The sequence below is a fragment of the Magnolia sinica genome, chromosome 6, assembly GCF_029962835.1.
Source record: "Magnolia sinica isolate HGM2019 chromosome 6, MsV1, whole genome shotgun sequence".
Lineage (NCBI taxonomy): Eukaryota > Viridiplantae > Streptophyta > Magnoliopsida > Magnoliales > Magnoliaceae > Magnolia > Magnolia sinica.
The window spans coordinates 67,684,814-67,703,213 of NC_080578.1; the positions used below are offsets into that span (position 1 = coordinate 67,684,814).

The window sequence follows — 18,400 nt, forward strand, 5'->3', positions numbered from 1 at the left end:
AAAATGCATCTAGAAACTTAAAACTAGAAACTCGAAAGAGATTGTAGAAAATGAAATGAGAGAATGTAAGTGCAACTATGTAATGTAAGAGACTTGGAATTTGATATATTCTTGCTTCTTCTATCTTGATTCTTGATTGAAACTTGAAAGAAGTTGGAGCTTGGGCCTTGGAGACTTGGAACTTTAGAGTTGAAAGATGGAAAATGTAAGAGTGAGAGATTTGAAAGAATGAGAGTAGAGGAGAGTTTGAGTGAATGTAACTTGGAAATAGAGGGGGCTTGAATGCCTTTTTATAGGCAACAAGTCCAAATTATGCAAAAATAAATAAATAAATAAATAAATTCCCAATGGCCAGATTTCTGACCATTGGGCACATATGCGATCGCATATGCTCACATATCTAATGTATGCAATCGCATATATGTGCTGATCGCATGTGCCATCACCACATATGCGATCAATGCATATATATATATATATATATATATATATATATATATATGTGTGTGTGTGTGTGCGCGCATATGCGACCGCACATGACAACATTGTCGTTGACCCACAGGAGTTATGATATTAATTGTCTACGTCGATGACATTGTACTATCTACATAGTCTTTTTGTGCTCCTTAGGAGTATGTAAAGGTGCTCTTTAGTAATATAACAAAAGGTGTTAAGAGTTTTGGTTCTCTAACACACAAGGGACTCCTTCCAAAACTATCCACTCTCTCCTTCCTTCACCGTCTTCTCATTTCTTCTTCCTTCTTCTTCCCAAACCTCTTAAATCAATTGTCATTGCCACACGTGGTATACATGGATAAGATAAGAGCATTCACTTCATTTAGAAAAAAATAAAAATTTTATTGGCTATATGTGGTAGTTGATCCAATGCCTCCATAAGGATAGGAGATGCCCTACCTACATGTCATTGCCACACAAATGGCATACATGGATGAGATTAGAGTGTTCATTTCATGAAAAAAAAAAACACTCACATTCTTTGGACAATCCTAACCCTCTCAACGGTGGCTAATAAATAAACACTAAGGGCCCGTTTGGATGGTAAGTAATGGGGACATCGGAGGACCTACTTGGATGTACCAGAAACGGAGACGACTACCCACATTAGCGTAACTTTTTTTGTGGATGGGAGACGAGTTCCAGATGGGGCCCACCGGGCCATTTTGAAGACCCCACATGCACTGGACGTGCATCAGGAAGACCCCACCTTGGGATGATGCATGTGGGCTGCTCAGGAGATCATTTTAGTCATAGGATCGCTATTTCATGTCGATCCGACCGTTGGATCTTGTTGATCAAGCAATCGGGCCACCACATATTTTAGATCTGAGTCCCTTGGACTTTGATCTTGCTTTCTTTATGTTTTTTTTTTTTTAGTTATTTTTAGGATTTATTTGATGGTTGAGATTAATAATAAATGTTTTAGTTTTCTTATTTTGGACGATAGGCTACTTCACTTAAGTGAGTAACATAGTTGTAATTATGTTGAATTTTTAATAATAAAAGCACAATAGGGTAGAGATCAAACCCTCATTGGAATTTGTGATTTTTTTTATTTTTATTTTTTAAAAGTTCTTGCTTTCTTCTGTCATCTTTATGCGATTTGAAGAAACTTTCATGTGATTTGGAAGGAAGATTGGTGCGAGACTAATCTTCATCAACGGAGGTGCGAGGTCTCCATCTATCCTCACACCATCTTCTCTTTTCTCCCCCATCTAGGTATTTTCTTCAGGTTCTTAATTCTCCCATCCCAGATTTTCGTCTTCTCCCAAATCCAACTTTCCCATACCCATACACATACCTATCCACAATCCAAACCCTAAACGACCTAAACCCATTCACCCACGCCACATGTGTGAATCCCACCTAGCCCCTTTTGGCTTTCCATCATCCTTATATCAAAACCCCTTTCTTCCATTCCCAAAACCCTAACCCTAAACCTAAAATCCCTAACTTTCCTAGATTTTTCCTAATTTCTAAAAAAAAAAACCCTAATTCCAAAATTCTCAATTCCCATGAACCTTAATTCTTCAAATTTCATATTTTCCCCTTGCTAACCCTAATCATAAAACCTACGAATCTATCCCATGAGTGTGGAACGTGCCTATGCTAAATTGGAAGTTCTATCCTTTCATCGAGCGTAGTTTTAATTGATTTATGTGATTTCTCAGCATGCGGGCATATGATTTAGGCTAAATCAGATTTTATTTCCTATTGTTTACTTTTAATTACTTAGTGGATTAACATCTTTTGTTAATTGAATTACTTTATAAACTCTTTCATAATCTCCATGTTACATTCTAGCATTAAATTATGTGTCCTGCATCAGTAAGTTACTTTACATAAGCTACTTATGCCTCAAGTGGCTAATCTTGGTTTCTATATAATCAGCAAATAAGCATGTTTGGTAAGTATGTTCTTAAAATGCATTGCGGAAAAGTCTGACTTTACCTTGTTCATACACCTCGTATGGTAATGCCATAACCATGGGGCCTACTTTAATGTATGTGTTAGATATCCACTCCGTCCATCCGTTTTGCTAGCTCATTTTAAACCTTTGCCCAATAATGAACCAGATCCAAATCTTAAGTGGACCACACCACGGGAAATAGTGGTAATTGAACACGCGGAATCAAAAACTTTCAAGTGCCCACTGTAATGTTTATTTGCCATCCAACCTGTTGATGAGTTTACATACACCAGGATGAAGGGAAACACAAATACTAGCTTGATCCAAAACTTGTGGCCCCCAAGAAGTTTTTAATGGTGGGCATTCATTCACCATATTTCTTATGGCATGGTCCACCTGAGAATTGGATCTGCTTCATTTTTGAGCTCGTGTCCTAAAATGAGCAGGCAAAATAGATGAAAGGCATGGATATACAATACATACATCAAGGTGGGTCCACAATTACAACTTATTTGAACACGTTCGTTACCCCAAACTAACTAATATGCTCTACTCCTCTTGCCGGAGGTGGATTGGTGGGTGAATCCAACTCCACGTGCCTAGGTCCACCGTGACATTTCTTAGAAATCCACCCTGTCCATCCATTTTACCAAATCATGTTAGGAGGCGGGCCTAAAAAAGGAAGCAGATTCAAAGCTTAAGTGGGTCACATTGAAGGAAACAATGGAGATTGGACGACCACCATTAAAATCTTCCTAGGGCCCATTGCTGATTATATGCCATCCAAACCAGGCATAAGGTCATTCCCAGACCCATAAGATTATATGAAGAGGCCAGTGGATAGATGGGTATTTCAAAAAAATCAATGTAGGCCTTGTGACTATTTCAACAATGGAGGTTCAATACCACTATTTCAAGTAGTGTGGCCCACTTGAGTATTGGACCTATCTCATTTTTTGGCCCACAGCCTAAAATGAGCTATCAAAATTGGTGGACTGAGTGGACTTCTCAAAAACATCATGGTGGGACACTCCGGTTTTTTGAGCTCCTCCATCAGCAAGGTGGGGTTCAGTAACACTGTTTCAAGCTACTTGGTCTACTTGAGTTTTGCATATTTTTATTATATTTGGGCCCACTGATTAAAATCAGCTGGCAAAACTGGTGGACGGGTTGGATTCTTCGAAACATCATGGTGGGCGACACAATAATGGGTGCGGTTTCAACAGTGGGCATTCACTGCCACTGTTGTAAGTCGTGTGGCCCACTTGAGTGTCATATCTATGTCATATTTGGGCCCAACTCCTAAAATGAGATGAAAAAAATAATTGACAAGGTGGTTTTCTAAAAAACATCAAGGGTGGATTTCTCAACATAGCACATCCATTCTTATAGCGCACTCCACGCAGTGACGGTGGTTCATGTTACTTTTCATAAATTGGATCCTTACTCTTGCTCCGGTGGTAGACTCTCGGGAGTTTCAACAGTGGGCATTCACTGCCACTGTTGTAAGTCATGTGGCCCACTTGAGTGTCATATCTATGTCATATTTGGGCCCAACTCCTAAAATGAGATGAAAAAAATAGTTGACAAGGTGGTTTTCTAAAAAACATCAAGGGTGGATTTCTCAACATAGCACATCCATTCTTATAGCGCACTCCACACAGTGACGGTGGTTCAAGTTACTTTTCATAAATTGGATCCTTACTCTTGCTCCGGTGGTAGACTCTCGGGAGTTTCAAAACCCGGTCAAGGGTTTGAGTATCCATGGGTGGTGAAATCCCACTACGGCACGAGTGTGTGGGGGTGTGTGTGCGTGTAAAAAAAAATTTTAAATAAAGGGTTACTTTTCATAAATTAAAAAGAAATAAAAAATAACTTAATTAAGTTGATTAACCAAACTCACTTAATTAAGAAAAGTAACTTGTTAATTTATGTACGTTAAAAAAGCTACTTATTTGGTGTTATCCAAATGGGCCCTAAAAGACAAATTAGCAATAGCTCACATTTTGTGATAAGTTCATTTGTTACATGGTTAGGATATTCCGATCAAGGTGATTTTGCTAGCAATTGTGGAGGAAGCTGCATTCACCTACAGAATACATGTTTGAATCATCTATGGTACATGATATAGAGGCATGGCAATTCAATGACTTGAGAGAACTCATTCCATTCAAAATTGCATGACGTGGCATAAATTAAAATTTGAAAAATATCAATGAATTGTGCTGTGTTGCATGTTTTTGTGAAGAGATATTGTTCGCATAGATTAAATGTTGAAAAATATGCATGTGTTTTTTTTGGGGGGTGCGCATGTGTAGAACTAGAGAGCAGCAGCAGTGATAAATTGAATGTCGAAACTCACCAAACAGGCGGTCCTTCTCTCTATCCCAAGCGATTCCATTCAGAACATCAATATTCTGGAATATTTTCAAATTCTCAAAGCTAGTAAGTCAGCAAAGTTGAGACACATGTAAACAGATAGCATCTAAGCAAGAACATGCAATGTATTTCTTAAACTCAGTACCACCAATGATTAAATTCAACCATAGGAATTTCAGTAGGTCTTTGTTCAGCTTTAAATCACTACCGGAGTTCTTGGAATGCTCAGGGTTGTAACGATGCATGCATGGGCGAACGCACATATTATACATTTCATCAAGGGTGGTTCAATGAATTATTCGCATACATTATGTACGTATGTATGTCTCAATGCACAAATACACATGCATGTATGCACGTAAACATCAGTATTTTGGTGAAGGATTTGAGTAAACATGCATGTCTTGCAAACCACTTCCTCTCTCTCAACATGCATTGCATGTGCCATAACTAGTAAAGATAGTTATAGATATCCCACCCACAAGTCCACAAACAAAATCTTTGGTATTAAAAAATAAATCTAACTTACCGTATTCCTAGATGATAGCAAGTCTTGCCTGAAAAAGTAAAATTTAAATGTCAAGAGATTTTCAAATAATTGCATCAAGGATTTATTCATCTCAACTGCACAAATTATGGGACATGGTTGCTTTTAAGAAAATCAGGATTTCCCTGGAAAAAGAAACTTGCACTCACGAAAGGTAAATAAGCAAACCTTAATTTATGAAGGAGGATCCACCCAAGCACTACCCCATTTTGATGCGAAATTCTAGCTATGCAGTCAGACTGTGCCATGCAAGCATGAAAAAAGTTGAGGTAATATGAGGCAATGGCAAACTCTTATAAGATGACCAACTACACTGATAAACACATGATATTTTTATGAGATGTCACTAGTAACTGGGACATCCTCCACATATATAAAATCAAGAAGCTACAAATCATTTTTAAATAATGAAATGGGAACTCAATGTATAAAAACAAAGTTCTAGCTGTATTGAAGTTCTAGAAATAAAATGAGCAATCCAAGATCTTTTCTAAACTCCCATTTCCAATAATTAAAATGACAAGGGAAATCGGAGAAAATTAAATTTTAATTGATCTTTTGAGAGTAGAGAAAAGGATCTATCCAGATAAGAACAGTTAGATAATCATTAGATTTTCTATCCTTAGGGCAGTTGAGTTAGAGGGTAGGTGGTAATAGGTGTTAGCAAGAATAATGACAGAAATAGAAATAGCAAAATCTTGCTTTTGGGGTAGTGGTGACTGGTAAATCAGTAGAATGAGTCTACTTGCACAACAGCAAACCATGACGTACTTTGTGCTTTATGGAGTCTTTGGTACAACCAGAACCTTTATTTTTATATTGATAAAAACATTCTTTTTAGTTCTAAAAAGCGGCTGGAAGTTTCCCCTTCTCATTAAACCCCAAAAAATCCAGCTTTTATCATATCAAGAACTCGAGCATGTTGAGTTGATCTAAAGCTGAAGCCAATGCATCAAAGGAAAATTGGATCAAATTTCTCAACTTCCAGTTCAACAGGGAATTTCAAGGAACCCCCTCTTCTTCTTCTTCTTCTTCTCTCTCTCTCTCTTCTTTCCCTCTTTTTATTTTCAATTTCCCTCTCTCCCATCTTTTTCGTCTAAAATTGGAAGCCGATTGACTGGTGTACCACACACCAACTATAGCTATATAGCTACTATTGGTACGTGTCATGCTAAAACGAGCACTGGCAATCCTCGAGCTCTGAGTTGTACGAACGGTTCAAAGGAGATCAAAGTTACACGGGCTCCACAGTGATGTATTTGTTATATCTACACTGTTCATCTATTTTTGGATATTATTTTAGAGCATTACCCAAAAAAATGAATCATATCCAAAGATCTTCTGGACCACACCAAAAATAGCAGCGGAGATAATGATTTTCACCATTAAACAATTCGTAGGCCCACCATAACGTTTATTTTCCATCCAATCTGTTCATAAGGTCAAAAAGACCTGAATGAAGAGGAAAAACAAATTCCATATTGATCCAAAACTTCTGTGATCCCAAAAAGGGTTTCAATGGTAGACGTTCAATCCCCCACTGCTTTTTGCAGTGTGGTCCACTTGATAATTAGATCTGTATTATTTTTAGTGTCAAGCCTTAAGACGAGCTCGTCAAATGAATGGACGGTTTAGATATAACACATACCTCATGATCAGACCTACAGGACTTACTGACGTCAATACAGGTATGTCAGTGAGGTACACCACCTAATCCGCTTTCAAAGAAATGTGCGTGGGACGCTTTTGTACACGTGCCGCGTGGCCCCACCATGATGTATATATTTTATCCATGCCGTCCATCCATTTTGCCACATCATTTTAGGTCATGATCCAAAAAATTAGTAAGATCCAAATCTCAGGTGGACCACACCATAGGAAACAGTGGTTATAGAATGCTCACCATTAAAAATTTCTTAGGGTCCACTGTAATGTTTACTTTTCATCTAACCTGTTAATTGGGTCACATTGACGTGGATGAAGGGAAAACACACATGTCAGCTTGATTTAAAACTTTTGTAGCCCCCAATAAATTTTTAATGGTGGACGTTTAATTATTGTTGTTTCTTATGGTGCAGTCCACTTGAGCTTTGGATCTGCCTCATTTTTGGGCTCATGCCCAAAAATTATTTGGCAAAATGGATGGACAGTGTGGATATAACACATTCATCACAGGTGGGGCCCAAAAAACTTTGACACTCGTGTGCTACACTTCACAATTCGGGTCCCGCCTAATTCGAGCCTTTAAAGAATTGTACACGAGACATGTATTAACTTAAAATTTACCACTTAAATTATGGACTGTAATTGCTAATTCACAATGCCAAAATCAAATTGTTTGAATAGTTTTAATTGTTAATTTGTGGACGCTTATTTTTTAAAATAGGGTCTTTTGATTTTTTTCATGATTCACTATCCAATAAATGTCCACCAATTCATAAGTGAGATAATGCCAATAAATTGCATGAATTTGAGGCTGATTTGGGGCATGGATTGGTCCTCCAAGTTAGCCCCAAATTGGCAACGCCATCTACCTGAATTTAATTTCATTTTTTTAAAAAACTATTGGGAGAAATGATATCAAATTGTTAAGTATATAAATTAGATATTTATAAAATTAAATATATGAATTTTGTAGTCAAATTCAAGTTATCTGGTTCATAAATTCATCAGACAGTCTGATACAACTTCTCATCAAAGAGTGGACCGTTACACGACCATAAACATGTTCCAATTTATAAATGAATGCATATTTGGAATGCTTAGAATATTCTGGATTTAATCCATATTTTTTCATATTTTTTTGGCAAAATAAAAAATAAAAAATTGCACTATTATGGGCCGTTACGCCCCCGTATTGCCGTTACACCCCCGTATCCGTATTGGTATCGGAGGGCACCGTTACGCCAACCGATACCGATACGAGATACCTTGGTTATAACTGATGCACATACAACCTCTACAACCGAATTTTGCATAACCCTAGACAACTGAAAGTTTTTGTTGTTTAAATAAAAAGTGGTTCAACAAGCTACTACTTGCACACTGTCAATAATGTTCAAGTATGATTTGCAGATCAGAAAATTCTTTCACACCTTTCCACTGTCTTATATTGAAGATCTTTCAAAAGTGATAAAATCAATGCCCTCAACTTGCAAAAACAGAATGCATTGAGCTAATAAACAGAACACACAACTGAACTGGACCCAGAAGAAGAGTTGCATTTTTCAATTAGTTTAATAGGAAATGTTGGATGATACCTGCCAAACATTCGCCCACACTTCACCATTTACATACTCTAGTTCATTGAGATAAAAAATTTCACGACCTTTGTATGTGACTGTTACTTTTCTTAAAACTGCATCAAAATGCAAAGTTATTCAGAAGCCAGCAAAAAGCATGGTGAAGCTATCAAAGACTTAAAAACAATTTTTTAACTGGACATGGCATTGTCAAGTTGAAAGAAGTGGATGCATATATTTCCAAATATGTAAGCATAAAGAGGAGATCAATTGGAAACAACAAGAGCTGTTCTATACTTGAGAGACCTTTCAAGGATTGGGGATCCAATTGATATAGTGTTGAGGTTCCATCACTCCCAAATATGACTTTTCCATCCGTAGCCAGTCCCCATCCATCATTCATCTGATGAGTAAACATCTTCCACTGCACCAAGCATGCTAGAAAGCATTACCTATTGACTCGAAGAGTTTTACACTGTGGAAACAGATTATTCTCGAAAAGTGGCTAATAAGAAGCTAAGTAGTATCAAAATGCAGTCTAAAAAATCCTAGGCAGAAATAGGATCTCAAGTGGCTTTTTGTTTATTCCAATTGTTCAAACTATGGATTGAATGTGCTATTTAAACAGCAGCAAATAATTAGCATATTAAGGTAACATTAGTGTTCAAATTATCTCCGATATTATCTTTATCTCCAGCTCAGCGATACCGATAATGCTGGTAGTATCAGAAATTCCAGGTATTAGAAATGTATCACTAAGTATTGCTAATGTAATCGCCAATCTTTTCAACTATGTAAATTCCAAGTGTTGCTTGTATTACCAATGCATCAATATTGCAAATGTATCACCGATATTTTAGACTGTAAATTCTAGGTAATGCTTGTATCGGAAGTGTATCGTCAATATTTCAATAATATCGCCAACGAATTGGTATCATCAAAATTTTGTTTATTAGAAAAAAATAAATAAATAATTTTTTTTTTCATGGGCCATGGTTGTATGTAGTGTTCAATTTGTCATTGATAATATTGATAATATCTCAATATTATCAATATCGCAACATGCACGATATTGAGACCACAATCTTTCATTTCCTTTCCAACTGTTGATGATTTCTTGGTGAAATATCATGTGTTGTTGGTATTTTGTAATATTGATGGATGTTTGGATGGAAGGTTGTATGGTTAAATAGGCCGGATGAGATGGTTGGATTGATTCCTTACAACGAAACATGTTTTTAAGGCACCATTAAATGGAAACTTGTTATGTATGCATTCTTTTGCAATTTTTTTTTTTAAAAAAAATTTCTAAATATGCAAATATATACATTTTAACATCTCCTGAAGTTTCGCAGAAAATTCCACCGTTTTTCCTATGTTTCCTCACATTTCCGGTTATCAGCGATATTATCGGCGATATCGATAATGTTTCCATATCCCTGGCCAGCGAAACTTGTAGTGATACTGATACTTCAAACACTGATAGTGTTCGAATTATCTCCGATATTATCAAAATATCACTAATATTATCTTTATCTCCAGCTCAGCGATACCGATAACACTGGTAACGATACCGATAATACTAGTAATGATAAAAAATTCCAGATATTAGTAATGTATCACTAAGTATCGCCAGCGTATCAATATCGCTAATGTAATCGCCAATATTTTCAATTATGTAAATTCTAGGTGTCACTTGTATTACCAATGCATCAATATCGCCAATGTACCACCAATATTTTCGACTATGTAAATTCTACGTAATGCTTGTATCATAAGCGTATCGACAATATTTCAATAATATCGCTAATGAATTGATATCATTAAAATTTTGTTTATTAGAAAAAAATTAATTTCATTTTTTTTCCATGGGCACATGGTTGTATGTAGTGTTCAATTTGTCATTGATAATATTGATAATATCTCGATATTATCAATCTCGTAACATGCACAATATTGAGACCACAATCTTCCGTTTCCTTTCCAATTGTTGATGATTTCTTGGTGAAATATCATGTGTTGTTGATACTTTGCAATATCGATGGATGTTTGGATGGGAGGTTAGATGGTTAAATAGGTCGAATGGGATGGTTGGACTAATTTCTTACAAAAACACATGCTTTTAAGGCCCCATTAAATGGAAACTTGTTACATATGCATTTTTTATTTTATTTTTACAATTTTTTTTTATTTCTAAATATGCAAATATGTACATTTTAATATCTCCTAAAGTTTTGCTAAAAATTCCACCATTTTCCCCATGTTTCCCCACATTTCCGGCTATCAGCAATATTATCGGCGATATCGATATTGTTTCATATCCCTAGCCAGCAAAACTTGTAGCGATACCGATACTTCGAACACTGGTTACGGATAATGAAGTTCGTGTTGGGCTAAAGAATGTGATAAAGAAATTAAAGCCTAACTTAGATATACAAATAAAGGTGTTGAATGAATTAGATACATTTGAAAATCGTCAGAGTAGCTTTGGAGATGCTCTTGCACAACATGTAGTATCTAGGTTACAACCGGCTGAATGGTGGATGAATTTCGGAGAGAGTACGAAAGCTCTCTAAAAAATTGCAGTTAAAAGTTTTGAGCTGGACAACATCTTTTAGCTGCGAAAGGAATTGGAGTTGTTTTGCACTTATTCATTTAAAGAATAGGAATATATTGCAGACTAGGACGTTAGATATACTTGTCTTTATGCACTACAACATGAGGCTAAGAATGTGACGACATTAAAGGAGATAAGAGCATTACAGGCGCCGATGACACGAACTATTATCCAATAAACTTGGACAATATTTATGATGAGGACAACTCGCTTTTACCTTGGTTGAAAGCAAGGGAAAAACATATTGAAGAGGATAGTGAAGAATTGGAAGTTGATGACCCAATAATATGCACGGCACAGCAAGAGAGTCGTGCAACTGTGATGGACCCAAAAAGAGGGGGCAACTTTCATGCAAAGTCCAGCTCAAGTTTAACGGAAGAGTACGAGTAGTAGTAGCAGCGAGACCGAGTCATCATGCTGGTGATGGTGATGACACCCCTGATGTTGGAACTTCTGGTGTTGCTCAACACATCATATAGCCGTCTACAGATCGCAAGGCCGATGAACATCGACAAGGAGGTACACGAGGTCAGACATATGAGTGTATTGAGTCATGATACAGCTAGCAGAAGGAGGCTACGTCTAGTGGTACACCGGGAGGTCCGGAATATCAGTAAGCCCATGGTCCTGGGCATTATGATAGATATTCTTATGGCCAATGGAATTATGGTTATAATGAGTCTGTTTCGTCACATTCATGTTAAAGTAGTCTTCTTGATCCATATCCATATAATTATAGATATCCAAATCCAAGTTACACATCACAAACATATTCTCAATCTCAGGATTCCCAACAGCCTAAGTATGGGCACCAGTACGGCTATTGGATGGGCACTAGTGGAAATCCTTACTCGGGGTCGGAGTCGTTGCCTAGTCAGGATCAGTCATCCTCTAGTTTCGTTGACCTAATCTTTCCCTCTGGCACTGGATATTATGGATATGCAACACCTATTCCACAGCCACAACCTGATGATGACGATGACATGGAGGTGGAGGTCGAGCAACCACAACAAAGCAGATTTTCATTTTGGTGACGAGTCACGGTGCAAGTGACTGAGTGGGGACTTGTGATTTTTATTATGGTGACTGTAAGTAATATATATTTTTATTAAGATAAGTATTGTTATATACTCATTAATCCATTACCCACACATTCACCAAACAAGCACACGCTTAACACTGCCGAACTTGTACTTAAAATAACTCCCCTAACAACCAATCAAGTAATCCTTAATCAAGTTGCAGGGGAGTATATCAGACACTGCTAATTTTTATTATTATATATTCTTGACTTGAGGATGATAGGACATAAATCATAGGATAGGAGGAGAAGTCTCTAACATGTCGAAGACTTTAAAATAGAATGAACATTGTAATTTATGCAAGTCTAGACTCTAAAGACCTCACTCCTCAGGTATGTTAATAAGTTAATAATAATATAGAATAAATTATGAAAAATAATTGCAAACACCTACACATGTAAGATATTTTGATATAAAATTCATTCTAATATATCTATCATTGATATTAAACAGTTAGAAAATTAAATATACGAGTTTTGCAGTCGATTCCAGGTTGTCAGGTTCATAAATTCATCAGATAGCCGGATACAAAGAGTAGACCGTTACACCACCATAAACATGTTCAAACTTATAAATGAATGCACATTTGGAATATTTAGAACATTTTGGATTTTTTGGATATTTTTTCAGATTTTTTTGACAAAAAATAAAAATAAAAAAAAATCGACCATTATAGCCCCGTATCGGCCGATATGGGGCATATCCGTATCGGTAACGGTGGGGACCGTTACACCCACCATTACCGTAACGGTACACCTTGGCAGTATGGGGACGAGGTTGTAGTGTCACCTATGCCACATGAGATTATAGGGCATTACCTATATGTGTTGCTATATCCACAAGTTGAGGCTGTCGTGGGAGAGCACAGAGCATGGGGTCCATGGACATCAGTAGTGGACAAGACCGCTCTAGTTATGTGCAACAATATGATTATGGATATGGTTTTGAACAATATGGATATGCGACAAGTGACTCCAATAGTTATGGTGCATAGTTAATCAACTATGGGCACGAGTATTCTTCCGCGTACGAGAATGGATATCCCGGGTATGGCTACAAGCAACAGGTATATTTAGGAGCTTCATATATATGATATATCCACCCCGTATCTAGCTCCAGATCCATATTAGTCATACAGGATGATGATTATTACGCAATACAATCAGAGAGTATTTTCATTGGTATCATTCTATTATGACCTTAGCACAGTATTGTCAGTTTGTGTAGGAGCAATACTATGGTCAACCCTGTAGAAATGAAGATGATGACATTAAGCCGATGCATACTCAAAGTGGGCCTGAGACAGTTGCACATGCACATTGAGGGCACATCATAGGTATATTTCTACTTATTTGCCATTTGAATGCATTGCTTGTATTTTCATACATATCTTCTTGGATTTATAAATGATATGGATCAGATTTTGAATAGAGTTGCATCACTTTTATTAGATAGGTGTATAAGGAAATTTATTATGTACACTTGTTTTTTGTAATCTTTTGATTTTTTTAGTGTGTAATGATGTCTTTTTTAACATCCCCTAAAGTTTCATTGAAAAATTCAACCAATTTCCCAATATTTCCAAAAAACGATACATATGATATTTCCAATGCGATAGCCAATATGTTTCTATATCCCAAGGGTGCTTATACATCCACAAATACCAATACTAAAAAATTGATCTCAACATAAAAGTGATTGAACACTACCTACCTAGTATTGACGAGGTGTCAAGTTGTTCATATGACACTACTCAACGTAACTTATGACGAAGATAGAAGTCTCCTTGCCCAAATCTCCAACTGATAGGCAGATTCGATTGATAATAATAAGATGGTAAATACAAGCTCAAAAGCTCGTCAGTGAGTGAATAAAAACTTCAAGGCAGAATGCAAAGCCACTTGCACAATTTCAATAAAAAACCAAGAAATCTAATAATTACAATGCACTAAGACAATACTACTACTCCAGCCCTTTCAAAAACTGACCATTTATACTTGAGCTAACATCAATCCCGCCAACCCCATTGTTATGGTTCCTTGATTATTCTACTTCCATTTACATGCAGTCAATGTTCGCATTGTTGACGAAATGTCGATAATATCGGTGTCACTAGACTAGCGACACCGAAACCCCAATTTTTTGTTTCTCTCTGGATTATCGGCAATATTGTCAATAATTTTGGATTCTCTCTGACAATATCAACTGCAGCCACCAACCACGTAACCTATCACGAAAAAGTTGTAGCCAACTACCTCCTTTTCGAATAAAGTTAAAAATCAGAAAAAATAGGGAAAAAATAACTTTTATTTCGATAATACCCGGTTGATGGTTGATTGGAACTTCGAAGAAGAGAATCTCGTGGGCATCTATCGAAGATCCCTGAAATTTTCCCTTTTTTCTTCTTTTGATTGGAAGATTGATGTGGCAAATACATGATTTCGGCGAAAAATCGGGGAGTTTGGGAGATTTCTTTACGATTTTTGTTGGATATAGGGTTTTGAAACCCTTAATCAAAAATCCCCCTTTCTTCGGCCAAAATCCCCTTCGCAAACGAAAGCCTTTTTTTTGTTTTTGTTTTTGTTTTTTTAAGCTTCAGAATTCTGAAAGCGGACTGCATGTTACGTTTTATCGTACTAAGTAAACTCTCTAGGCCCACCGTGAATGTATGTGATTTATCCACATCATCCATTCGTTTTTCCAGCTCATTTTAGGGGTTAATCCCAAAATTAAAGCATATCCACAGCTCCGGTGGACCACACCACAAGAAACAATGAGAATAATGATTTTCACCTTTGAAACCATCCTAGGGCCCACGGTGATGTTTATTTGTCATCAAACCTTTTCATAAATATACAAAGGCATGGATGAAGGGATAAAACAAATATCAGCTTGATCCAAAAATTTTGTGGCCCCCAAGAAGTTTTTAATGGTATGCGTTCAATGCACACAGTTTCATGTGGTGTGGTCCACTTAAGATTTGGATCTTGTTTATTTTTGGAATCATGACTAAAATGAGCCATCATATATGATGAACGGTGTGGATGTAAGGAAAATACTTCATAGTGGGTCCCACAGTCAGGGATCCACCGACCTTGTTAGATTCAGGGATCTACCCAAACCGCACCTGAATGGAAGCAGATTGTGTACTAAGTAAACTTCGTGGGACCCACCTGATTTATGTATTTGATCCACTGTCCATCCATTTTATTAGATAATTAAGGCACCAACCCAAAAATGAAGCATATCCAAAGCTTAGGTGGACCACACCATAGGAAACTATGTGAATTGAACATTTACCATTGAAAAATTCTTGGGGGCCACAAAGTTTTGTATCAGCCTGATATTTTTGTTTTCTCTTCATCCATGTCTGTGTGGTCTTATGAATAGGTTGGATGACAAATAAACATCACAATGGGCCATAAGAAGGTTTCAATGGTGGAAATCATTATTCCCACTATTTCATGTGGTGTGGTCAACTTGAGCCTTAGATATGCTTTAATTTTGGGCTCAAGTCCTAAAATGAGATGGAAAAACAGATGGACATCATGGATAAACTACATACATTTGCGATGGGCCCGACAGAGTTTACTTGGTACGATAAAAGCGAACAATCCAATTTCTGCCGGACATGGATGGGAGCGGATTAGTTATTACCTGGGAAACAGCTAAATGGGTGTTACTCTAACCGTGTGGGGCCCACCTTGATGTATTTTCTGTGTATCCACGTCATACATCTATTTTTACATCTCATTCTAGGAGGCGGTCCCAAATCATAAGAAGATCCAAATCTCAGGTGGACCATAGCAATGGAAAAGGTGATGAATAACAATTAAAACCTTTCTATAGGCCACAATATTTTTGGATCAATATGATCTTTCTACTTTCTCGTCATCCAGATCTTCATGACTTTATCCAGAAGTTGGATTGCAAATAAACATTACAAAAGCTTTATGATGGGCCCTTTGGAACTTTTAATGGTGAAGCACTCAATCACCATTGTTTCCTGTAGTGTGGTCCACTTGGGATTTAGATATGCATAGTTTTTGGTACCCGGTCCTAAAATGGACTGTAGAAACAGTTGAACAGCATGGATACGCAACAAATTATCAAGGTGGGACCCACGGTAGGGGTAACAGTTAACACCCACTAAGTTGTTAACCGCATAACAACTAATCCATTCCCGACGTGGATGGCCTACGCTACGTAGCAAGTGACTATTGGACGGTGCTCTTTGGGTCCCACTATCATGTTTTTTTTTTTTTTTAATTTTTTTAAAAGCAACTGAAACTTCATTAAAAAGAGAGGAGAGACAACAAAGGGAAAGAAACAAAAGGAAAGCACAACAAAGCAAAGGATAGAAGGGCAATGCTGCTGAGATAGCAAACAGCCCCTAACAGCCTAGAAAAGTAAAATAAAAAAATCTTTAGTCCTTTACATTAGAAGCCCATTCGATCACCAGCTTTTTAGCCGTAGATCCGACCACCGAAATAGACGAGGAGACATCATTAAAACAGCGATCGTTCCTTTCCTCCCAAACGGCCCACCAGATTGCAATAATGGCCATGCGCCAAATGATAGACTCGGCCTTCCCTAGTTTGAGTCCATTCCAAGAAGAGAGCAAGGTAGCGACCGATCCAGGATCACACCAGAACACCAAAAAAATCTGACAGAAGTCGGCCGATCCAGGATCACACCAAAACACCAGAACACTATCATGTTTGTATTTTATCTATGTCGTTCATCCATTTTCCATATTGTTTTAAGGATAATTTAGAGTGGGCTACAAGCCTGCAACACTCAATGCTCATGTGGGCTATGACACTTGAATTTAGAGTTTTAAGATAATTTTACACCTTTATTTGGCGTAATTAAGTGTTTTATTTTATATAATTCAATGATATATACAATGTTCAAAGTATCGGTATCGCTACAAGTTTCATTGGCTAGGGATACAGAAACAATATCGATATTGCCGATAATATTGTTGATAACCGGAAATGCGGGTAAACATGGGAAAAGCGGTGGAATTTTCAACGAAACTTCAGGAGACGTTAAAATGTACATATTTGCATATTTAGAAATTAAAATAATAATAATAATAAATAAATAAAATTGCAAAAAGAATGCATATATAATAAGTTTCCATTTAATGAGGCCTATTTAACTATCCAACCTTTCATCCAAACATCCATTGATATTGCAAAATATTAACAATACATGATATTTCACCAAGAAATCATCAACAATTGGAAAGGAAACGAAAGATTGTGGTCGCGCATGTTGCGATATCGATAATATTGAGATGTTATCAATATTATTAATGACAAATTGAACACTACATACAACCATGTGCCCATGAAAAAAAGTTTTGAAATTTTTTTTTTCTAATAAACAAAACTTTGATGATATCAATACGTTGGCGATATTATTGAAATATTGTCGATACACTTATGATACAAGCATTACCTAGAATTTACATAGTTGAAAATATTGGCGATACATTGTTAATACTGATGCACTGGCAATACATGCGACACTTAGAATTTACATAGTTGAAAATATTGGCGATTACAGTAGCGATATTGATATATTGGCGATACTTAGCAATACATTGCTAATACCTGAAATTTCTGATACTACCAACTTTATTGGTATCGCTACCAGTGTTATCGGTATTGCTGAGCTGGAGATAAAGATAATATCGGAGATAATTCGAACACAGGATATATAGTGAAAATGTGATGGCCCACCTGATGGATGGGGTAGATCTAATCAGTGTTCGAAATATCGGAATCACGTTATGTATCGCACCCTTGGGATACAGATATGTATCGGTTATAGCAAGGGATATATCGTTTGTATCACATAATTTATTGCACTTTTTGGGAAACAAGGGGAAACATTGGGAAAATTGTTGAATTTTTTAATGAAACTTCAGGAATTGTTAAAAAAGACCATACACACTTTTAAATCATAACATCTCAAAAAAAAAGGCGCACGTAATAAGTTTCCTTTGTATAGGGTCCTAAGCTATGCGATATTTAACTCAACTAATGCAAATAGATTTAAATTGAATGCATGACATTTATAAATGTATCAAAG

The 18,400-nt window shown here is 36.7% G+C and overlaps 1 protein-coding gene across 8 annotated transcripts in view; it reads right to left on the minus strand.

The window, feature by feature from the left end:
- Positions 1-18,400, minus strand: part of LOC131248829 (glutaminyl-peptide cyclotransferase) — a 59,643-nt gene that overhangs the window by 9,246 nt on the left and 31,997 nt on the right. For 3 of the 8 annotated variants that reach the window (XM_058249300.1, XM_058249299.1, XM_058249297.1), the window contains 5 exons: positions 8,894-9,020; positions 8,615-8,712; positions 5,523-5,593; positions 5,337-5,364; positions 4,791-4,845 (listed from right to left, as the gene is read on the minus strand). In XM_058249300.1, coding sequence (XP_058105283.1) covers positions 4,791-4,845; positions 5,337-5,364; positions 5,523-5,593; positions 8,615-8,712; positions 8,894-9,020 — 379 coding nt within the window. The remainder of the gene's footprint in view (positions 1-4,790; positions 4,846-5,336; positions 5,365-5,522; positions 5,594-8,614; positions 8,713-8,893; positions 9,021-18,400) is intronic. The other 5 variants (XM_058249298.1, XM_058249303.1, XM_058249301.1 and 2 more) reach the window with 5 other exon arrangements.